At 45.7% G+C, this 26,114-nt stretch overlaps 1 protein-coding gene across 1 annotated transcript in view; it reads right to left on the reverse strand.

Moving 5' to 3' along the window:
- The window catches only part of LOC120026234 (high affinity cAMP-specific and IBMX-insensitive 3',5'-cyclic phosphodiesterase 8B-like), a 75,758-nt gene that overhangs the window by 28,648 nt on the left and 20,996 nt on the right, over positions 1–26,114 (reverse strand). The window contains exons 6-12 of the mRNA XM_038971058.1: positions 25,916–26,004; positions 25,434–25,512; positions 25,146–25,286; positions 24,860–24,948; positions 24,091–24,145; positions 637–676; positions 342–419 (exon numbers count right to left, since the gene is read on the reverse strand). Coding sequence (XP_038826986.1) covers positions 342–419; positions 637–676; positions 24,091–24,145; positions 24,860–24,948; positions 25,146–25,286; positions 25,434–25,512; positions 25,916–26,004 — 571 coding nt within the window. The remainder of the gene's footprint in view (positions 1–341; positions 420–636; positions 677–24,090; positions 24,146–24,859; positions 24,949–25,145; positions 25,287–25,433; positions 25,513–25,915; positions 26,005–26,114) is intronic.

Genomic DNA, 26,114 nt, shown 5'->3' on the forward strand with positions numbered 1-26,114 from the left:
CTCTCTGAGGTCTCTTCTCTGAACCTCCCTCTCTCCTCATCACCCGTTCTCTTTACTTCCTTCCTCTCTCTCTCTATCTTCTCCTCTCTCTATATCCTTCTTCTTCTCCCTTCGTTTTTATATTTCTGTCTTCCTCCATCTCCCTTGGGATCCCTCACTCAGTCTTCCCATACCCCCATCTCTTATCCTTTCTCACAACTACAGACATGCACACGAGCATGCACGCAAGCACGAATGCACGCGCGCACACACACACACACATACTAACACACACATACTAACACACACACACGCGCACACGCACACACACAGTAGCCTGGTGTTCATTTATACATACTCACCATCACTGCCACGTGAGCTGATTGACCTGGCATCAACAGACTCTTTCCTCCTGTCTCTGTGACGCAGGGAATGGCTTTCTGGGAAAAGAAAATACAGGATGACGGACTGTATGACCCAGACAGACAACTGCCTCACTTCTCTTCCGTTGTTTAGTGTTGAACTTTCCAGTTTAAACAAATTGTCTGAAATCCTTATATGAAAAAAGCTCAGTGATTTGTCTCCTGAAAGTTACGTCAGTGTCCTTATGATGACACAGTGAAACAACAAAGAGACAGGGAGTGTACTGTAGCTTACCTGACTGGGAATGGTCTCCATCTCTGTTGATCTTATGGACCTGAGAGACAAAGAGAAGAAAGGCACCGTTAAAAAACAAACAGAGGGAGAGGGAGAGAGAATTAGTAGATCTGGCTGGTGTTTTGAAAGAAAGAGTTGCTCTTGCAGTTTTATTGTGCAATGTTTCGACCCACTGCCTCCCCTGCAGTGAGAGCATGTCACACAGTGAGAGCATGTAACACAGTGAGAGCATGTAACACAGTGACAATAAGTAACATAGTGAGAGCATGTAACACAGTGACAATATGTTACCCAATGACAATATGTTACACAATGAGAGCATGTAACACAGTAACAATATGTAACACAGTGTCAATATGTAACACAGTGAGAGCATGTAACACAGTAACAATATGTAACACAGTGTCAATATGTAACACAGTGAGAGCATGTAACACAGTAACAATATGTAACACAGTGTCAATATGTAACACAGTGAGAGCATGTAACACAGTGTCAATATGTAACACAGTGAGACCATGTAACACAGTGACAATATGTAACACAGTGAGCGCATGTAACACAGTGAGAGCATGTAACACAGTGACAATATGTAACACAGTAAGAGCATGTAAAATAGTGAGAGCATGTTTCACAGTGAGGGCATGTAACACAGTGACAATATGTAACACAGTGAGAGCATGTAACACAGTAACAATATGTAACACAGTGAGAGCATGTAACAAAGTAACAATATGTAACACAGCGAGAGCATGTAACACAGTGACAATATGTAACACAGTGACAGCATGTAACACAGTGACAATATGTAACACCGTGACAGCATGTAACACCGTGACAGCATGTAACACAGTGAGAGCAGGTAACACAGTGAGAGCATGTAACACAGTGAGAGCATGTAACACATTGAGACATGTAACACAGTGACAGCATGTAACACAGTGATATCATGATACACAGTGAGAACATGTAACACAGTGACAATATGTAACACAGTGAGAGCATGTAACACCGTGACAATATGTAACACAGTGAGAGCATGTAACACAGTGAGAGCATGTAACACAGTGACAATATGTAACACAGTGAGAGCATGTAACACCGTGACAATATGTAACACAGTGATATCATGATACACAGTGAGAACATGTAACACAGTGACAATATGTAACACAGTGATATCATGTAACACAGTGACAATATGTAACACAGTGAGAGCATGTACCACAGTGACAATACGTAACATAGTGAGAGCATGTAATACAGTGAGAGCATGTAACACAGTGACAATATGTAACACAGTGAGAGCATGTACCACAGTGACAATACGTAACATAGTGAGAGCATGTAATACAGTGAGAGCATGTAAAAAACAGTGGAGCATGTAACACAGTGAGAGCATGTAACACAGTGACAATTGTAAACAGTGAGAGGCATGTAACACAGTGAGAGCATGTAACATAGTGAGGCAGTGTAACACAGTGACAATGTAACACAGTGAGAGCAGTAATACAGTGAGAGCATGTAACACAGTGAGAGCATGAAACAGTGAAATATGTAACACAGTGAGAGCATGTAACACAAGTGAGAGCATGTAACATATTGAGAGCAGTAACACAGTGCAATATGTAACACAGTGAGAGCATGTAACACAGTGATATCATGTAACACAGTGAGAACATGTAACATAGTGAGAGCATGTAACACAGTGACAATATGTAACACAGTGAGAGCATGTAATACAGTGAGAGCAGGTAACACAGTGAGAGCATGTAACACAGTGAGAGCATGTAACACATTGAGACATGTAACACAGTGACAGCATGTAACACAGTGATATCATGATACACAGTGAGAACATGAACACAGTGACAATATGTAACACAGTGAGAGCATGTAACACCGTGACAATATGTAACACAGTGAGAGCATGTAACACAGTGAGAGCATGTAACACAGTGACAATATGTAACACAGTGAGAGCATGTAACACCGTGACAATATGTAACACAGTGATATCATGATACACAGTGAGAACATGTAACACAGTGACAATATGTAACACAGTGATATCATGTAACCAGTGACAATATGTAACACAGTGAGAGCATGTACCACAGTGACAATACGTAACATAGTGAGAGCATGTAATACAGTGAGAGCATGTACACAGTGACAATATGTAACACAGGTGAGAGCATGTACCACAGTGACAATACGTAACATAGTGAGAGCATGTAATACAGTGAGAGCATGTAAAACAGTGAGAGCATGTAACACAGTGAGAGCATGTAACACAGTGACAATATGTAACACAGTGAGAGCATGTAACACAGTGAGAGCATGTAACATAGTGAGAGCATGTAACACAGTGACAATATGTAACACAGTGAGAGCATGTAATACAGTGAGAGCATGTAACACAGTGAGAGCATGAAACAGTGACAATATGTAACACAGTGAGAGCATGTAACACAGTGAGAGCATGTAACATAGTGAGAGCATGTAACACAGTGACAATATGTAACACAGTGAGAGCATGTAACACAGTGATATCATGTAACACAGTGAGAACATGTAACATAGTGAGAGCATGTAACACAGTGACAATATGTAACACAGTGAGAGCATGTAATACAGTGAGAGCATGTAACACAGTGAGAGCATGAAAAGTGACAATATGTAACACAGTGAGAGCATGTAACACAGTGACAATATGAACACAGTGACAGCATGTAACACAGTGACAATATGTAACACAGTGAGAGCAGGTAACACAGTGAGAGCATGTAACACAGTGAGAGCATGTAACACATTGAGACATGTAACACAGTGACAGCATGTAACACAGTGATATCATGTAACACAGTGAGAGCATGTAACATAGTGAGAGCAGTAACACAGTGCAATTGTAAACCAGTGAGAGCATGTACCACAGTGACAATACGTAACATAGTGAGAGCATGTAATACAGTGAGAGCATGTAACACAGTGAGAGCATGAAACACAGTGACAATATGTAACACAGTGAGAACATGTAACACAGTAACAATATGTAACACAGTGAGAGCATGTAACACAGTAACAATATGTAACACAGTGAGAGCATGTAACACAGTGACACTATGAACACAGTGAGAGCATGTACCACAGTGACAATACGTAACACAGTGAGAGCATGTGACACAGTGAGAGGATGTAACACAGTGACAGCATGTAACACAGTGATATCACGTAACACAGTGAGAGCATGTAACACAGTGAGAGCATGATACACAGTGAGAGCATGTAACACAGTGAGAGCATGTAACACAGTGACAATATGTAACACAGTGAGAGCATGTAACACAGTGAGAGCATGTAATACAGTGAGAGCATGTCACACAGTGACAATATGTAACACAGTGAGAGCATGTAACACAGTGACAATATGTAACACAGTGAGAGCATGTAATACAGTGAGAGCATGTAACACAGTGAGAGCATGAAACACAGTGACAATATGTAACACAGTGAGAACATGTAACACAGTAACAATATGTAACACAGTGAGAGCATGTAACACAGTAACAATATGTAACACAGCGAGAGCATGTAACACAGTGACACTATGTAACACAGTGACAGCATGTAACACAGTGACAATATGTAACACAGTGACAATATGTAACACAGTGACAATATGTAACACAGTGAGAGCATGTAACACAGTGAGAGCATGTAACACAGTGAGAGCATGTAACACAGTGAGAGCATGTAACACAGTGAGAGCATGTAACACAGTGATATCATGATACACAGTGAGAACATGTAACACAGTGACAATATGTAACACAGTGAGAGCATGTAACACAGTGAGAGCATGAACACAGTGACAATATGTAACACAGTGACAATATGTAACACAGTGAGAGCAGTACACATTGAGAACATGTAACACAGTGAGAGCATGTAACACAGTGATATCATGTAACACAGTGAGAGCATGTAACACATTGAGAGCATGTAACATAGTGAGAGCATGATACACAGTGAGAACATGTAACACAGTGACAATATGTAACATAGCGAGAGCATGTACCACAGTGACAATACGTAACACAGTGAGAGCATGTGACACAGTGAGAGGATGTAACACAGTGACAGCATGTAACACAGTGAGAGCATGTAACACAGTTACAGCATATAACACAGTGACAGCATGTAACACAGTGAGAGCATGTAACACACTAATAACACACTCAACAGGAACTCAACATTACCTAACTACTGTGCCCATAGAGCTACACATTACTGCGCACAGGAGGGTCAATCCATAGGCCTGAAACATGTAGGCTACTGTATTCAGCTGTGTTCATGTGTGTTAAGGTGTCAGTGAGTATATGTTCAATATTCCATTGATTTCTATTGGCTAGCTGGCAAAGGATGAGGGGGGAGGTGAGATGAGGACGGGTGCGGTGGGGGAGCTGATGGGCTATAAGGAGGATGAGGGGAGAGGTGAGGTGAGGACGGTATGTTTGGGGAGCTGATGGACTATAAGGAGGATGAGGGGAGAGGTGTGAGGGGAGATGAGGTAAGGAAGAGGAGATGGTGAGAGGAGATGGGGAGGAGAGGGAAAGGGAAGGTGAGTAGTGATTTTGTGTGTGGGGGGATGGGGAAGAATGAGAATCAAACCAAAACCACAGGGGACTGGGGATGTGATAAAGTAAGGGTCAGCTCAGATTACCCCTAATGCTTCCCTTCAGATACAGAGATGAGAGAGAGATGGAGGGAGGGAGACAAACTAAAGAGAAAGATGGAGAGTGATAAAGAGAGGAATAGATGTGTGATGTTCTGTAAGGATTGATATGACCAGTGCCCGCTAATCCACTTGAAGCATCCTCACACAGACTCAGGACTACCTCTGGCCATGACACACACCACACCGTTACTCAGGACTACCTCTGGCCATGACACACACCGTTACTCAGGACTACCTCTGGCCATGACACACACACACGTACTCAGGACTACCTCTGGCCATGACACACACCGTTACTCAGGACTACCTCTGGCCATGACACACACCGTTACTAGGACTACCCTGGCCATGACACACGACTCAGGACTACCTCTGGCCATGACACACACGTTACTCAGGACTACCTCTGGCCATGACACCACGCCGTTACTCAGACACTCTGGCCATGACACACACCGTTACTCAGGACACTCTGCATGACACACACCGTTACTCAGGCTACCTCTGGCCATGACACACACCGTACTCAGGACTACCTCTGGCCATGACCACACCACCGTTACTCAGGACTACCTCTGGCCATGACACACACCGTTACTCAGGACAACATCTGGCCATGACCACACCGTTACTCAGGACTACCTCTGGCCATGACACACACCACACCGTTTTTACTCAGGACTACTCTGGCCATGACACCACACCGTTACTCAGGACTACCTCTGGCCATGACACACACCACACCGGTACTCAGGACTACCTCTGGCCATGACACAACCGTTACTCAGGACTACTCTGGCCATGACACACACCGTTACTCAGGACTACCTCTGGCCATGACACACACCATTACTAGGACTACCTCTGCCCTGACACACACCGTTACTCAGGACTACTCTGGCCCTGACACACACCGTTACTCAGGACTACCTCTGGCCATGACACACACCACCCGTTACTCAGGACACCTCTGGCCATGACACACACCGTTACTCAGGACTACTCTGGCGACACACACACCGTTACTCAGGACTACCTCTGGCCATGACACACACACACACCGTTACTCAGGATACCTCTGGCCATGACACACACCGTTACTAGGACACCTCTGGCCATGACACAAACACGTTACTCAGGACTACCTCTGGCCATGACACACACCGTTACTCAGGACTACCTCTGGCCATGACACACACACCGTTACTCAGGACTACCTCTGGCCATGACACACACCGTTACTCAGGACTACCTCTGGCCATGACACACACACACCGTTACTCAGGACTACCTCTGGCCATGACACACACCGTTACTCCGGACTACCTCTGGCCATGACACACACCGTTTCTCAGGACTACCTCTGGCCATGACACACAACCGTTACTCAGGACAACATCTGCCGACACACACCGTTACTCAGGAACTACTGGCCATGACAACACCGTTACTCAGGACTACCTCTGGCCATGACACACCACCGTTACTCAGGAATACCTCTGGCCATGACACACACCGTTACTCGGACTACCTTCGGCGATGACACACAACGTACTCAGGACTACCTCTGGCCATGACACACACCACACCGTTACTCAGGACTACCTCTGGCCATGACACACACCAAACCGTTACTCAGGAAAACCTCTGGCGATGACACACACCGTTACTCAGGACTACCTTGCCATGACACACACCGTTACTCAGGACTACCTCTGGCGATGACACACACCGTTACAGGACTACCTCTGGCCATGACACACACCACACCGTTACTCGGACTACCTCTGGCCATGACACACACCGTTACTGAGGACTACCTCTGGCCATGACACCACCGTTACTCAGGACTACCTTGGCCATCACACCACCGTTACTCAGGACTACCTCTGCATGACACACACACAGTTACCAGGACTACCTCTGGCCATGACACACACCGTTACTCAGGACTACCTCTGGCCATGACACACCACACCGTTACTCAGGACTACCTCTGCCATGACACACACCGTTACTCAGGACTACCTCTGGCCATGACACACACCGTTGCTCAGGACTACCTCTGGCCATGACACACACCGTTACTCAGGACAACATCTGGCCATGACACACACAGTTACTCAGGACTACCTCTGGCCATGACACACACCATTACTCAGGACTACCTCTGGCCATGACACACACCGTTACTCAGGACTACTCTGCCATGACACACACCACACCGTTACTCAGGATACCTCTGGCCATGACACCACACGTACTCAGGACTACCCTGGCCATGACACACACCGTTACTCAGGACTACCTCTGGCCATGAACACACCACACCGTTACTCAGGACTACCTCTGGCCATGACACACACCACACCGTTACTCAGGAATACCTCTGGCCATGACACACACCGTTACTCAGGACTAACTTGGCCATGACACACACCACGTTACTCAGGAATACCTCTGGCCATGACACACGCCGTTACTCAGGACTACCTTGGCCATGACACACACCACCGTACTCAGGACTACCTCTGGCCATGACACACACCGTTACTCAGGACTACCTCTGGCCATGACACACCCCGTTACTCAGGACTACCTCTGGCCATGACACACACCATTACTCAGGACTACCTCTGGCCATGACACACACCGTTGCTCAGGACTACCTCTGGCATGACACACACCGTTACTCAGGACTACCTCTGGCCATGACACACACCGTTACTCAGGACAACATCTTCCTGCCATGACACACACCACACGTTACTCAGGACTACCTCTGGCCATGAACACACACGTTACCAGGACTACCTCTGGCCATGACACACACCACACCGTTACTCAGGAATACCTCTGGCGATGACAACCAACCGTTACTCAGGACTACCTCTGGCCATGACACACACCGTTGCTCAGGACTACCTTGGCCATGACACCACACATTACTCAGGACTACCTTGGCCATGACACACACCCACACCGTTACTCAGGACTACCTCTGGCCATGACACACACCGTTACTGAGAACTACCTCTTGCCATGACACAACCGTTACTCAGGACTACCTCTGGCCATGACACACCACAGTTACTCAGGACTACCTTGGCCATGACACACGCGTTACTCAGGACTACCTCTGGCCATGACACACACCACACCGTTACTCAGGACTACTCTGGCCATGACACACACCGTTACTCAGGACTACCTCTGGCCAGACACACGCCGTTACTCAGGAATACCTCTGGCCATGACACACACCACACCGTTACTCAGGACTACCTCTGGCCATGACACACACCGTTACTCAGGACTACCTCTGGCCATGACACACAACACACCGTTACTCAGGACTACCTCTGGCCATGACACACACCATTACTCAGGACTACCTCTGGCCATGACACACACCGTTACTCAGGACTACCTCTGGCCATGACAACCATTACTCAGACTACCTCTGGCCATGACACACACCGTTACTCAGGACTACCTCTGGCCATGACACACACCGTTACTCAGGACTACCTCGGCCATGACACACACCGTTACTCAGGACTACCTCTGGCCATGACACACACCGTTACTCAGGACTACCTCTGGCCATGACACACACCGTTACTCAGGACTACCTCTGGCCATGACACACACCGTTACTCAGGACTACCTCTGGCCATGACACACACCGTTCTCAGGACTACCTCTGGCCCAGACAACACCACACCTTACTCAGGACTACCCTGGCCATGACACACAGCCGTTACTCAGGACTACCTGGCCATGAACACACCACACCGTTACTCAGGACTACCTCTGGCCAGACACACACCCCACCGTTACTCAGGACTACCTCTGGCCATGACACACACCGTTACTCAGGACTACCTCTGGCCATGCACACACCACACCGTTACTCAGGACTACCTCTGGCCATGACACACACCTTACTCAGGACTACCTCGGCCATGACACACACCGTTACTCAGGACTACCTCTGGCCATGACACACACCGTTACTCAGGACTACCTCTGGCCATGACACACACCGTTACTCAGGACTACCTCTGGCCATGCACACACCGTTACTCAGGACTACCTTGGCCATGACACACACCGTTACTCAGGACTACCTCTTGGCCATGACACACCATTACTCAGGACTACCTCTGGCCATGACACACACGTTACTCAGGACTACCTCTGGCCATGACACACACCGTTACTCAGGACTCAAAAATGTGACCTGACATAGGCAAAGTCAGCACTGCCTAAGTTACTCATCGGCTCTTAGTGGGATAATGGCAGTAGGTAACTAGCAGGCACTACTAACAGCATTATGCAGACTGTCCATTAGCTACAGTTAGTTCACTGTTGGGTTGCTAGTGCATCAGCTGTCAACACGTCTGATAGTTTGATATGAGCTTGTCTACAGTGGTGTGCTGGATCAGAGCCAGCGTGGTCTGATAAGTGCTTGCCAGCTGGGCGGTGATGCACACTCTAATGTCCTGCACATGCTCGTTAAAAAGACAGCAGCAGACTTGTATCTTACAGTTTAGCATGCTCTATGTCAATCTGCTCCTGTCAGCAAGCACAACAAGACCGATCAGGACACAAGTCAACTGCTCTCAGCTCACTCACAACAATCAATCTCTCTCTCTCTTCTGTTCCCCATCTCTCTTCTCTAATAGGATAAATCAGTGTAAACACTGCTGATGACACAGGAGGTTGCCAGATTTAGCTGGCTTGTATCTTAATGGCCTCTTGGGGCTGTAACACACAACAGATATGAACTAAAACACAGCACATTGCACTGGTGGAGCTGCAAGGGAATCATTCAGCAATATGGATGATGACCGTGAGTGGAGAGAAAGGAAGAGCGGGGAGGGAGAAAGAGTGAGAGAAAGAAGAAAGTGAAAGAGAGAGAGTGAAAGAGAGACAGAGGGCAGAGAAAGAGTGGAAAAGAGAGAAAGTGAGAGAGAGAGAGAAGGGGGGAGAGTAGAGAGAGAGACAGTTAAGTAGAAATAGGTCAGAGTCCTACATGGTGAAGGTCTACTTAGAGATTCTGCTGCTAACTCAACAACTAGATTTAAAATGGAAACTAGGGACACTGGCTAAGGGTTGCGGTGGGAAAGACAAGCGACAGGAATGATTCTGTTTAATACTCAAACAACCATTCCCAGACAGAAACAGTAGCCTACAACATTGCTGTCTTGACAACAGTTGGCCACCAGGACTGTAAATGAGAAAAGGTACTGTAAGGACTGATAGGGGAATGTCATAAAACACTGCAATGAAGAGGAGAGGGGTGTGCCTCTTTCAGCACTTTCCCTAAGTTGACTTTCCGTTAGTCAGCAGTACTTAGCACCTCACTTAATTTTCTATTCTATTTATTCAAAATGTATTTTAAACTGATAAAGTTATCAAGATAGCATCAGGAATTCTGTCACACACAGGAACCAGCAACAACGCTGAGATTTCCAAGGCTAGGAGTCAAGAGATCGAACAGGACAGTGATAGCTGGGCTTTGACAGATGAAAGGCAGCAGCAGTAGCTAGCTTAGGGAGTAGTGTCTGTCAGAGTGCAGCTAGTTTGTGCTGTAGGTATTAATAGCTTTGGCGGCGCCTATGCTTAGCACTAAATTAGCATGAACATTAGCTGTTAGCCTGGAATCCTACTGAGAACCACACACCTGCTCCTAGGCAAGCCAAAACAAACAGGCCACTGTAGACTACAGATGCCATAAATGCCAAAGCAACTTAGAGTAGGTCCACAGACAGCAGACAACTTTTTACATGGCACTACATACAGAGTAGAGTGGACAATCAATGTTTACCACATAGCATAGTGTTGTCTTTCGCACTGGTACAGAACCCTGGGGCCAACCCTGCTGAAAAAAAACAGAATTGACCAGCATAGGCTGGCCATGCTGGTCACCCGCCTTTACTGTGTTTTTGCTGGTTCCTTCACTATGTTTTTGCTGGTGACAAGCCTTCACTATGTTTTGTACAGTGGTGACCAGCATACCAGTATGTGTTTGGACACTGGTGACCAGCATACCAGCATCAAAGTGCTTTATTATTTAAGACAGTCCATTACATATAGTGAGCACCATAATTCATTGGACAGTGACCATTTCTTTCATACATATCGGATGAACCGTTTAGAAATGACAGCACCTTTTGTACATGTTCCCCATTTTAAGGTACTACAAGTATTGTTGAATTGTCTTCACAGATGTGTGTCATTAGGCAGGTGTATTCATTTGTGTCGTTAGTGAAGCAGGAGAGCTGTTGATGAATAGTATTGATTCTAGACTTTGTATTGTCTTTGGAGGTTGTTGTTGGGGTGTGACAACATGAGTAAGACAGCAGTGTCGATGCAAATGAAGTGGCCGTCATAAGGTCAGAAATGAAAATCAATCAATCAGGAACATTGCAAAAAACCTGGCATGCCCAAGTCAACAGTGTGGTTCATCATTAACAAGACAAAAACAACCGTGAACTCAATTATGTCAAAAGACCCGGTAGACTGAGGAAGACCACTGTAGTGGATGACGGGAATACTCTCTATGGTGAAGTAAAACCCCCTGACAACAGCCCAACAGATCAAAAACACTCTCCTGGATGCAGGTGTAGATGTGTCAAAGTCTACCATACGTAGAAGACTACACCAGCAGGACTACAGAGGGTACACTACAAGATGCAAACATTGATAAGCCTGAAGAACAGAAAGGCGAGATTACAGTTTGCTAAAAAGCACCTAAAAGAGCCCCAAGAGTTCTGGAAAAAAAGTATTGTGGACAGATGAGACAAAGATTAACATGTACCAGAGTGATGGAAAGAGGAAAGTGTGGGGGGAAAAAAAGACATGCCCATGATCCAAAGCATACCACCTCATCCGTGAAACATGGTGGAGGGCGTGTTATGGCTTGGGCCTGTATGGCTGCCAGTGGAACAGGCTCACTTGTCTTCATCGATGATGTGACTGCAGACAGAAGTAGAACAATGAATTTGAAGTCTACAGAAATATTTTATCTGCTCAGATAAAACCAAATGCCTCCAAACTCATTGGACGGCACTTCATCATGCAGCAAGACAATGACCCTAAACATACTGCTAGAGCAACGAAGGGGTTTTGATGGCCAAAAAGTGGAAAATCCTTGAATGGCCGAGTCAATCACCGGATCTGAATCCAATTGAACATGTATTTTACTGCTGAAAGAGAGACTGAAGGCAATAAGTCCCCGAAACAAGCAGAAGCTGAAAAGATGGCTGCAGTACAGGCCTGACAGAGCATCACCAGGGAAGATACCCAGCGTCTGGTGATGTCGATGCATCGCAGACTTCAAGCAGTCATTGCATGCGAAGGATAGCGACCAAATATTAACAATGATTACTTTATTCTACATATTGCTAAACTGTCCAATGTTTTTTGATGCCCGAAAATGGGGGGGACTATGTACAAAAGCTTCTATAATTTCTAAACGGTTCATCTGATATGTATGAAAATACCCTCAAATTAAAGTGACAGTCGCACTTCACCCTCATTGTCATTGTATCCTTTCAAACTAAAGTGCTAAGTACAGAACCAAAACAACAACAAAAAATGTCACTGTCCAATGAATTATGGTGCTCACTGTATATCATAAGCCTTACTTTGAGGGCCTAATTTTCCCCTAATACAGTGGCTACATCAGGCCTGCCAGTCACATTATGCTGGCTTGTAAAGTGATGTTTAATTCCTATTGGAAGTTACTCAGGACTACCTCTGGCCATGACACACACCACACCGTTACTGACTACCTCTGGCCATGACACACACCGTTACTGAGGACTACCTCTGGCCATGACACACCGTTACTCAGGACTACCTCTGGCCATGACACACACCGTACTCAGGACTACCTCTGGCCATGACACACACCACACCGTTACTCAGGACTACCTTGGCCATGACACACACCGTTACTCAGGACTACCTCTGGCCATGACCACACCAACCGTTACTCAGGACTACCTCTGGCCATGACACACACCGTTACTCAGGACTACCTCTGGCCATGACACACACCGTTGCTCAGGACTACCTCTGGCCATGACACACACCGTTACTCAGGACAACATCTGGCCATGACACACACCGTTACTCAGGACTACCTCTGGCCATGACACACACCGTTACTCAGGACTACCTCTGGCCATGACACACACCGTTACTCAGGACTACCTCTGGCCATGACACACACCGTTACTCAGGACTACCTCTGGCGATGACACACACCGTTACTCAGGACTACCTCTGGCCATGACACACACCACACCGTTACTCAGGACTACCTCTGGCCATGACACACACCAAACCGTTACTCAGGAAAACCTCTGGCGATGACACACACCGTTACTCAGGACTACCTCTGGCCATGACACACACCGTTACTCAGGACTACCTCTGGCGATGACACACACCGTTACTCAGGACTACCTCTGGCCATGACACACACCACACCGTTACTCAGGACTACCTCTGGCCATGACACACACCGTTACTGAGGACTACCTCTGGCCATGACACACACCGTTACTCAGGACTACCTCTGGCCATGACACACACCGTTACTCAGGACTACCTCTGGCCATGACACACACCACACCGTTACTCAGGACTACCTCTGGCCATGACACACACCGTTACTCAGGACTACCTCTGGCCATGACACACACCACACCGTTACTCAGGACTACCTCTGGCCATGACAACACACCGTTACTCAGGACTACCTCTGGCCATGACACCACACACCGTTACTCAGGACTACCTCTGGCCATGACACACACCTGTTACTCAGGACTACCTCTGGCCATGACACACACCGTTACTCAGGACTACCTCTGGCCATGACACACACCGTTACTCAGGGACTACCTCTGGCCATAGACACACAACCGTTACTCAGGACTACCTCTGGCCACGACCCACACCGTTACTCAGGACTACCTCTGGCCATGACACACACCGTTACTCAGGACTACCTCTGGCCATGACACACCATACCGTTACTCAGGACTACCTCTGGCCATGAACACACACCGTTACTCAGGACTACCTCTGGCCATGACACACACCGTTACTCAGGACTACCTCTGGCCATGACACACACCGTTACTCAGGACTACCTCTGGCCATGCACACAGCACACACCGTTACTCAGGACTCCTCTGGCCATACACCCTTACTCAGGAATACCTCTGGCCATGACACACACCGTTACTCAGGACTACCTCTGGCCATGACACACACCGTTACTCAGGGACTACCTCTGGCCCTGACACACGCCGTTACTCAGGACTACCTCTGGCCATGACACACACCACACCGTTACTCAGGACTACCTCTGGCCATGACACACACCGTTACTCAGGACTACCTCTGGCCATGACACACACCGTTACTCAGGACTACCTCTGGCCATGACACACACCATTACTCAGGACTACCTCTGGCCATGACACACACCGTTGCTCAGGACTACCTCTGGCCATGACACACACCGTTACTCAGGACTACCTCTGGCCATGACACACACCGTTACTCAGGACAACATCTGGCCATGACACACACCACACCGTTACTCAGGACTACCTCTGGCCATGACACACACCGTTACTCAGGACTACCTCTGGCCATGACACACACCACACCGTTACTCAGGAATACCTCTGGCGATGACACACACCGTTACTCAGGACTACCTCTGGCCATGACACACACCGTTGCTCAGGACTACCTCTGGCCATGACACACACCATTACTCAGGACTACCTCTGGCCATGACACACACCACACCGTTACTCAGGACTACCTCTGGCCATGACACACACCGTTACTGAGAACTACCTCTGGCCATGACACACACCGTTACTCAGGACTACCTCTGGCCATGACACACACCGTTACTCAGGACTACCTCTGGCCATGACACACGCCGTTACTCAGGACTACCTCTGGCCATGACACACACCACACCGTTACTCAGGACTACCTCTGGCCATGACACACACCGTTACTCAGGACTACCTCTGGCCATGACACACGCCGTTACTCAGGACTACCTCTGGCCATGACACACACCACACCGTTACTCAGGACTACCTCTGGCCATGACACACACCGTTACTCAGGACTACCTCTGGCCATGACACACAACACACCGTTACTCAGGACTACCTCTGGCCATGACACACACCATTACTCAGGACTACCTCTGGCCATGACACACACCGTTACTCAGGACTACCTCTGGCCATGACACACACCATTACTCAGGACTACCTGCCCTACTCAGGACTACCTCTGGCCATGACACACACCGTTACTCAGGACTACCTCTGGCCATGACACACACCGTTACTCAGGACTACCTCTGGCCATGACACACACCGTTACTCAGGACTACCTCTGGCCATGACACACACCGTTACTCAGGACTACCTCTGGCCATGACACACACCGTTACTCAGGACTACCTCTGGCCATGACACACACCGTTACTCAGGACTACCTCTGGCCATGACACACACCGTTACTCAGGACTACCTCTGGCCATGACACACACCACACCGTTACTCAGGACTACCTCTGGCCATGACACACGCCGTTACTCAGGACTACCTCTGGCCATGACACACACCACACCGTTACTCAGGACTACCTCTGGCCATGACACACACCACACCGTTACTCAGGACTACCTCTGGCCATGACACACACCGTTACTCAGGACTACCTCTGGCCATGACACACACCACACCGTTACTCAGGACTACCTCTGGCCATGACACACACCATTACTCAGGACTACCTCTGGCCATGACACACACCGTTACTCAGGACTACCTCTGGCCATGACACACACCGTTACTCAGGACTACCTCTGGCCATGACACACACCGTTACTCAGGACTACCTCTGGCCATGACACACACCGTTACTCAGGACTACCTCTGGCCATGACACACACCGTTACTCAGGACTACCTCTGGCCATGACACACCATTACTCAGGACTACCTCTGGCCATGACACACACCGTTACTCAGGACTACCTCTGGCCATGACACACACCGTTACTCAGGACTCAAACATGTGACCTGACATAGGCAAAGTCAGCACTGCCTAAGTTACTCATCGGCTCTATAGTGGGATAATGGCAGTAGGTAACTAGCAGGCACTACTAACAGCATTATGCAGACTGTCCATTAGCTACAGTTAGTTCACTGTTGGGTTGCTAGTGGCATCAGCTGTCAACACGTCTGATAGTTTGATATGAGCTTGTCTACAGTGGTGTGCTGGATCAGAGCCAGCAGTGGTCTGATAAGTGCTTGCCAGCTGGGCGGTGATGCACACTCTAATGTCCCTGCACTGCTCGTTAAAAAGACAGCAGCAGACTTGTATCTTACAGTTTAGCATGCTCTATGTCAATCTGCTCCTGTCAGCAAGCACAACAAGACCGATCAGGACACAAGTCAACTGCTCTCAGCTCACTCACAACAATCAATCTCTCTCTCTCTTTCTTGTTCCCCATCTCTCTCTCTAATAGGATTAAATCAGTGTAAACACTGCTGATGACACAGGAGGTTGCCAGATTTAGCTGGCTTGTATCTTAATGGCCTCTTGGGGCTGTAACACACAACAGATATGAACTAAAACACAGCACATTGCACTGGCTGGAGCTGCAAGGGAATCATTCAGCAATATGGATGATGACCGTGAGTGGAGAGAAAGGAAGAGCGGGGAGGGAGAAAGAGTGAGAGAAAGAGAGAAAGTGAAAGAGAGAGAGTGAAAGAGAGACAGAGGGCAGAGAAAGAGTGGAAAAGAGAGAAAGTGAGAGAGAGAGAGAAGGGGGGAAGAGTAGAGAGAGAGACAGTTAAGTAGAAATAGGTCAGAGTCCTACATGGTGAAGGTCTACTTAGAGATTCTGCTGCTAACTCAACAACTAGATTTAAAATGGAAACTAGGGACACTGGCTAAGGGTTGCGGTGGGAAAGACAAGCGACAGGAATGATTCTGTTTAATACTCAAAGCAACCATTCCCAGACAGAAACAGTAGCCTACAACATTGCTGTCTTGACAACAGTTGGCCACAAGGACTGTAAATGAGAAAAGGTACTGTAAGGACTGATAGGGGAATGTCATAAATCACACTGCAATGAAGAGGAGAGGGGTGTGCCTCTTTCAGCACTTTCCCTAAGTTGACTTTCCGTTAGTCAGCAGTACTTAGCACCTCACTTAATTTCTACTTCTATTTATTCAAAATGTATTTTAAACTGTATAAAGTTATACAGATAGCATCAGGAATTCTGTCACACACAGGAACCAGCAACAACGCTGAGATTTCCAAGGCTAGGAGTCAAGAGATCGAACAGGACAGTGATAGCTGGGCTTTGACAGATGAAAGGCAGCAGCAGCTAGCTAGCTTAGGGTAGTGTCTGTCAGAGTGCAGCTAGTTTGTGCTGTAGGTATTAATAGCTTTGGCGGCGCCTATAGCTTAGCACTAACTTAGCATGAACATTAGCTGTTAGCCTGGAATCCTACTGAGAACCACACACCTGCTCCTAGGCAAGCCAAAACAAACAGGCCACTGTAGACTACAGATGCCATAAATGCCAAAGCAACTTAGAGTAGGTCCACAGACAGCAGACAACTTTTTACATGGCACTGTACATACAGAGTAGAGTGGACAATCAATGTTTACCACATAGCATAGTGTTGTCTTTCGCACTGGTACAGAACCCTGGGGGCCAACCCTGCTGAAAAAAAAACAGAATTGACCAGCATAGGCTGGCCATGCTGGTCACCCGCCTTTACTGTGTTTTTGCTGGTTCCTTCACTATGTTTTTGCTGGTGACAAGCCTTCACTATGTTTTGTACAGTGGTGACCAGCATACCAGCATCAAAGTGCTTTATTATTTAAGACAGTCCATTACATATAGTGAGCACCATAATTCATTGGACAGTGACCATTTCTTTCATACATATCGGATGAACCGTTTAGAAATGACAGCACCTTTTGTACATGTTCCCCCATTTTAAGGTACTACAAGTATTTGTTGAATTGTCTTCACAGATGTGTGTCATTAGGCAGGTGTATTCATTTGTGTCGTTAGTGAATGCAGGAGAGCTGTTGATGAATAGTATTGATTCTAGACTTTGCTATTGTCTTTGGAGGTTGTTGTTGGGGTGTGACAACATGAGTAAGACAGCAGTGTCGATGCAAATGAAGCTGGCCGTCATAAGGCTCAGAAATGAAAATCAATCAATCAGGAACATTGCAAAAACCCTGGGCATGCCCAAGTCAACAGTGTGGTTCATCATTAACAAGACAAAAACAACCGGTGAACTCAATTATGTCAAAAGACCCGGTAGACTGAGGAAGACCACTGTAGTGGATGACCGGGAATACTCTCTATGGTGAAGTAAAACCCCCCTGACAACAGCCCAACAGATCAAAAACACTCTCCTGGATGCAGGTGTAGATGTGTCAAAGTCTACCATACGTAGAAGACTACACCAGCAGGACTACAGAGGGTACACTACAAGATGCAAACCATTGATAAGCCTGAAGAACAGAAAGGCGAGATTACAGTTTGCTAAAAAGCACCTAAAAGAGCCCCAAGAGTTCTGGAAAAAAAGTATTGTGGACAGATGAGACAAAGATTAACATGTACCAGAGTGATGGAAAGAGGAAAGTGTGGGGGGAAAAAAAGACATGCCCATGATCCAAAGCATACCACCTCATCCGTGAAACATGGTGGAGGGCGTGTTATGGCTTGGGCCTGTATGGCTGCCAGTGGAACAGGCTCACTTGTCTTCATCGATGATGTGACTGCAGACAGAAGTAGAACAATGAATTCTGAAGTCTACAGAAATATTTTATCTGCTCAGATAAAACCAAATGCCTCCAAACTCATTGGACGGCACTTCATCATGCAGCAAGACAATGACCCTAAACATACTGCTAGAGCAACGAAGGGGTTTTTGATGGCCAAAAAGTGGAAAATCCTTGACTGGCCGAGTCAATCACCGGATCTGAATCCAATTGAACATGTATTTTACATGCTGAAGAGGAGACTGAAGGCAATAAGTCCCCGAAACAAGCAGAAGCTGAAAAGATGGCTGCAGTACAGGCCTGACAGAGCATCACCAGGGAAGATACCCAGCGTCTGGTGATGTCGATGCATCGCAGACTTCAAGCAGTCATTGCATGCGAAGGATATGCGACCAAATATTAACAATGATTACTTTATTCTACATTATGCTAAACTGTCCAATGTTTTTTGATGCCCGAAAATGGGGGGGACTATGTACAAAAGCTTCTATAATTTCTAAACGGTTCATCTGATATGTATGAAAATACCCTCAAATTAAAGCTGACAGTCTGCACTTCACCCTCATTGTCATTGTATCCTTTCAAACTTAAAGTGCTAGAGTACAGAACCAAAACAACAACAAAAATTGTCACTGTCCAATGAATTATGGTGCTCACTGTATATCATAAGCCTTACTTTGAGGGCCTAATTTTCCCCTAATACAGTGGCTACATCAGGCCTGCAAGTCACATTATGCTGGCTTGTAAAGTGATGTTTAATTCCTATTGGAATCTAGCCAGAGTGGGAATATCTAATAATTTGAAGTTATATTTACCCACAATCTGCATTCAGAATGACTGCCAGGGTTAAATTACCTAAATCAGGGGTATCAAAAATCCGGCCCGGGGGGGTCCAATCCGGCCCGTGGGTGGTTTGAGTAAAAAAAGAAAATATATATACAGTGCCTTCAGAAAGTATTCACACCCGATGACTTAAAAAAAAAAAAAAATTGTGTTACAGCTTGAATTTAAAATTGATTAAATTGAGTTTTTTGTCACTGGCCCACACACAATACCCCATAATGTCATATTTCAAAAAAATGTTTACAAATGAATAAAACCTGAAAAGCTGAAATGTCTTGGGTCAAGTACAGTATTCAATCATTTTGTTATGGCAAGCCTGAATAAGTTCAGGAGTAAAAATGTGCTTAACAAGTCACATAATAGATTGTTTGCGTGTATGCATTGATATGTAGGCTACATGTGCCTTTAAAAACAAAGTATGTAGTTCTGTCCTTGAGCTGTTTTGTCAATTTCTGTCATGTTTTGTGTGGACCTCAGGATGAGTAGCTGCTCCTTTTGCAACAGCTAATGGGGATCCTAATAAAATACTAAATAACAAAAAATAATAAGTTGCGCATACTCACTCTGTTTGCAATAATAGTGTTTTACATGATTTTTGAATGACTACCTCATATCTATACCCCACACATACAATTATCTATAAGGTCCCTCATTCGAGCAGTGAATTTCAAACACAGATTCAACCACAAAGACCTGGGAGGTTTTCCAATGCCTTGCAAAGACAGGTACCCACTGGTAGATGGAAAGAAAAAAAAGCAGACATTGAATATCCCTTTGAGCATGGTGTAGTTATTAATTACACTTTGGATGGTGTATCAATACACCCAGTCACTACAAAGATACAGGCGTCCTTCCTAACTCAGTTGCCGGAGAGGAAAGTAACTAATTTAAACCAGTTACAGAGTTAAATGGCTGTGATAGGAGAAAACTGAGGATGGATCAACAGCATTGTAGTTACTTCACACTACTAAGCTAATTGACAGAGTGAAAAGAAAGGAAACCTGTACAGAATAAAAAATATTCCAAACCACACATCCTGTTTGCAACAAGGCACTAAAGTAATATTGCAAATAAGTGGCAAAGCAATTAACTTTTTGTCTTGAATACAAAGTGTTATGTTTGGGGCAAATCCAATACAACACCTTACTGAGTACCACTCTCCATATTTTCAAGCATAGTGGTGGCTGCATCAGGGTATGGGTATGCTTGTAATCGTTAAGGACTGGGGAGTTTTTCAGGATAAAAAATAAATGGAATGGAGCTAAGCACAGGCAGAATCCTAGAGGGAGAACCTGGTTCAGTCTGCTTTCCACCAGACACTGGGAGATTAATTCACCTTTCAGCCGGACAAAAACTTAAAACACAAGGCCAAATCTACACTGGAGTTGCTTACCACGAAGATGTTCCTAAGTGGCCGAGTTACAGTTTTGACTTAAATATACTTGAAAATCTATGGCAAGACTTGAAAATTGTTATCTAGCAATGACAGAGCTTGCAGAATGTTGAAAAGATGAATGGGCAAATGTTGCACAATTCAGGTGTGGAAAGTTGGCGGATGCTTTAGTCCAGGTCTGGGAGGAGATCCCTCAGGAGACCATCCGCCACCTCATCAGGAGCATGCCCAGGCGTTGTAGGGAGGTCATACAGGCACGTGGAGGCCACACACACTACTGAGCCTCATTTTGACTTGTTTTAAGGACATTACATCAAAGTTGGATCAGCCTGTAGTGTGGTTTTCCACTTTAATTTTGAGTGTGACTCCAAATCCAGACCTCCATGGGTTGATAAATTTGATTTCCATTGATAATTTTTGTGTGATTTTGTTGTCAGCACATTCAACTATGTAAAGAAAAAAGTATTTTATAAGAATATTTCATTCATTCAGATCTAAGATGTGTTATTTTAGTGTTCCCTTTATTTTTTTGAGCAGTGTATATATATATACTTTTTTTTTACAGACTCAACGTACTTGAAACTGTGTAGAAATAATAATGGACCTACATTAATACCATTTCTTCACTGTGTCCAGCTCACTATGACAGCTAGACAATCAGGGAGCATTGGATATTCCAGAAACGAAAGATAGAGGACAATTTTTTGAAAATTTGGACGGCGAGGAAATATAACTAATATTCAATGTCCAATGCCAGGGAATTGATCACTTCTGACAAATCATTTGAACTGGAACAACCATTTCAGTAATTCAGTAAAGTCCAACAAACAGATTGGATTAGTTTAGAAGAAAATATGTTATTAACTTTGTGTAGCATAAGATTAATTAATCAATCAATGTACATGCAAAAACACAACAAACAAAAAATATATTGAAACTCCCCCCCCAAAAACTGCATTAGAGCATGCTGGGAAATATGATAATGATGGGCTTGGATGACCAGCTTGACCAGGGGTATTCAACAAGGGGTCCGCGGAGCCTAGTACTGCAGGTGGTCCGCAGAAATATATATATATAAAGAAGTGTTTTATTATGAATATATAATATAATACAGTATAAAAGATGAGAATCTCTTTCTAATGATGGCAACTTTATTTCTCAACTCCTAATATTGAGCAAATTACACTCACTGGAGTATCTGACATAGACTTTGAAAAATCACCTGTGAATAGGCTACCAGTGTGGCAAGTGCCGTTGAGCTTTCTTGACTTGGACATACATTTTTGCCAACACATGGCTAACTATTGTTTACCAGCTAAACAGCTGCTCTTCTCAAAAATGTGTTTGGAGTTAACTTTCTAGCTAATAGGCTATGTTAGAATTTACACTTCCTCTTCCAATTATAATGTGGGGTGGTCAAAATAATGAAAAACGATCTACCAAATCTATTCATTTTCAAATGTTGACTACTTCTCCTTGCCATTATCATTCACCTGATGATAAGACAAGACAGTGTATTTTTTTGCTAACGTATGATGGGGGGTTCCTGGATCGCCTGTTTGCCTGGGAGGGGGTCCCTGGGCCAGAAAAGGTTGAAGACCCCTGAGCTAGACCATTCTGGACCAGCATAGACCAGCATGGACCAGCTTGGTCGCCAGCATATCAGCATTACCAGCATAATCTGGTCACCAAACTACCAGTATCACCAGCATAAACTGGTCACCAGCATCACCAACATAAACCGGTCACCAGTATAACAGCATCACCAGCATAAACTGGTCACCAGCATAACAGCATCACCAGCATAAACTGGTCACCAGCATAACAGCATCACCAGCATACCAGCATCACCAGCATAAATTTGTCACCAGCATAACAGCATCACCAGCATAAACTGGTCACCAGCATAACAGCATACCAGCATCACCAGCATAAACTTGTCACCAGCATAACAGCATAAACTGGTCAACAGCATAACAGCATACCAGCATCACCAGCATAAATTTGTCACCAACATACCAGCATGAGCTGGTCACCAGCATCACCAGCTTGACCAGCTGGTCGGCCAGCCTAACCAGCTAGACCATGCTGGTCCGACCAGTATGAACAGCATAGACCATCATGGACCAGCATGGGCCAGCTTGAAATTTAGGCTGGTCTACACAGTTTTTTTCAGCACAGAACATACTGTACATGAAATAAAAGGTCTTGTATGACTATTCATCATACAGTAGAAGACAAGTGGTCTTCCCATGGCTAGCACAGGGCTGTCTCTGAACCACTTGAGGCCACATATTTACCATGAAGCTACAATTCTGGCAAACAAAGCAGACACCACATGCCTTCCATACAGCATAGAGCTGCCATTGATCAACAACACCTTGAGGCCATACGAGTTACATCATACTGGAGTTATGTGATACTTGACAGAAAAAAAGGGGGAAACAATAAATGTTTTTTGATTGACAGGGTATTAATTTATCTTATGTAAGTACAGTTGAAGAATAGATCATGTAACTATCAAATCATTAAGACCACCATGACTGCTCTCATTACATGAAACATAAAAATAACTTCCATGCCTGCTCACCTGTTTGTTGTTGTCACTGTGGGGCCTCTTGATGGAGACAAAATGGCGGATTTTACTGTAAAGAGATGGAAAGCAAAGCATATTAGATTGGGAACCATCTTTGTGTAACAGTATAACTTTAGTCCGTCCCCTCGCCCCGACCACGAACCAGGGACCCTCTGCACACATCGACAACAGTCACCCACGAAGCATCGTTACCCATCGCTTCACAAAAGCCGCGGCTCTTGCAGAGCAAGGGGAACCACTACTTCAAGGTCTCAGAGCAAGTGACGTCACCGATTGAAAGGCTATTAGTGCGCACCACCTCTAACTAGATAGCCATTTCACATCGGTTACACTCACCCCCCTTTCGACCTCCTCCTTCTCCGCAGCAACCAGTGATCCGGGTCACGGCACCAATGTAACAGTATAACTTTAGTCCGTCCCCTCGCCCCGACCCAGGCGCGAACCAGGGACCCTCTGCACACATCGACAACAGTCACCCACGAAGCATCGTTACCCATCGCTCCACAAAAGCCACGGCCCTTGCAGAGCAAGGGGAACCACTACTTCCAGGTCTCAGAGCAAGTAACGTCACCGATTGAAAGGCTATTAGCGCGCACCACCGCTAACTAGATAGCCATTTCACATCAGTTACATTTGTGTAACTACCAGTTGCACAAGCAGTTATCAATCCAAGGTGGAAGACCATACAATAGCCTGCCAGTCCCCAGTGCAATAAAGTTAAGATGCCTGGCCCCTTATAGAGGAAGTGATGTCAGTGACTTACCCTCCCTGGCCAATCACAGGCGTAATCTTGACGTGCTGCTGTATGCTGTCACCGGACTTCCTCCTGGCGTAGTAGATCCCCTGCCACTCCTAGAGACAACATAGTCGGAACATACAGTCAGACAACAATATAACATTCATACAACGAAGAAATGACAGTCAGACAACTGGACAGAAAACATTAGACAAATATAAAGAATGGATGGATGGTCTTCAACTAGGTGTTGAGGTTTTGGGTCTCTCTCAGGATTTCTCACCTCCACTGTGGCTCAGTGTCAGAAGCTCACCTTTCCTTTCTTGATGCAGGTGTTGATGGTGTCTAGAAGATCTGCTCGGTTCTTGTCACTCTTGGGGAGTTCTGTCAGCTCTTTCCCTATTAACTCTCCTTTATGGTATCCCATCATGTGCTCAAATGCTGGGTTCACGTACTGGGGGCGAGGGAGCGAGATGGATAAGAATGATTTGTTTTTCTTGTTTGTTTATTTCACAGAATACCTAAACAACCCAGAAATGTCAAGAGATACATTGTGTTTCAGTGTCGCTGAATGACTGTGTATTTGTGTGTGTTTGTGTACCTGTATCACATGGTCTTCACTGGTGATCTCCACAGCCTCCTGACAGTGGTCCAGAGCAGTGAAGACTGAGTTACACGCCCTGAGGGAGAGAAGAGAGGTATATCTGTTTAATCATACTATGTGTGTGTGTGTGTGTGTGTGTATTTGTGTGTGTGTGTATTTGTGTGTGTGTGTGTGTGTGTACTTGTGTGTGTATTTGTGTGTGTGTCTGCGTGTGTGGGTTGGTTCTTCTATCCTTGTGGGGACCTGAAATCCCCACAAGGATAATAAAACAAGGAAAGTTCTCCCTCCTGGGGATATTTCCTAAGTCCCCATGAGGACAATGGCTATTTTAATCTTAAGGGTTAGGTTTAGGGTTAGGGTTACAATTAGTGTTAGGGTTAGAATTAGGGTTAGGTGTTAGGGAAAATAGGATTTTGAATGGAAAACGAGGATACGAGGATAGAAGAACTTAACGTGTGTGTGTGTGAGGACCAATGTACCTGAGTTTGAACTGGCAGCGCACCTCTCCATGTTCTATCTGGAGCAATTCGTTATAGCAGGCAGAGACACTAATGTTCTCCACATACCTCTGACCAGAGAGATAGATAGAGAGAGAGAGAGAGAAACATGAGCAACATAGTGTACTATACAGTGTGTAGTCTGCGGATGTGATCTCTGCCTGGGTTCTGCGCTCTGAGG

The sequence above is a fragment of the Salvelinus namaycush genome, chromosome 31 (genome assembly GCF_016432855.1).
Source record: "Salvelinus namaycush isolate Seneca chromosome 31, SaNama_1.0, whole genome shotgun sequence".
NCBI classification, from domain to species: Eukaryota; Metazoa; Chordata; class Actinopteri; order Salmoniformes; family Salmonidae; genus Salvelinus; species Salvelinus namaycush.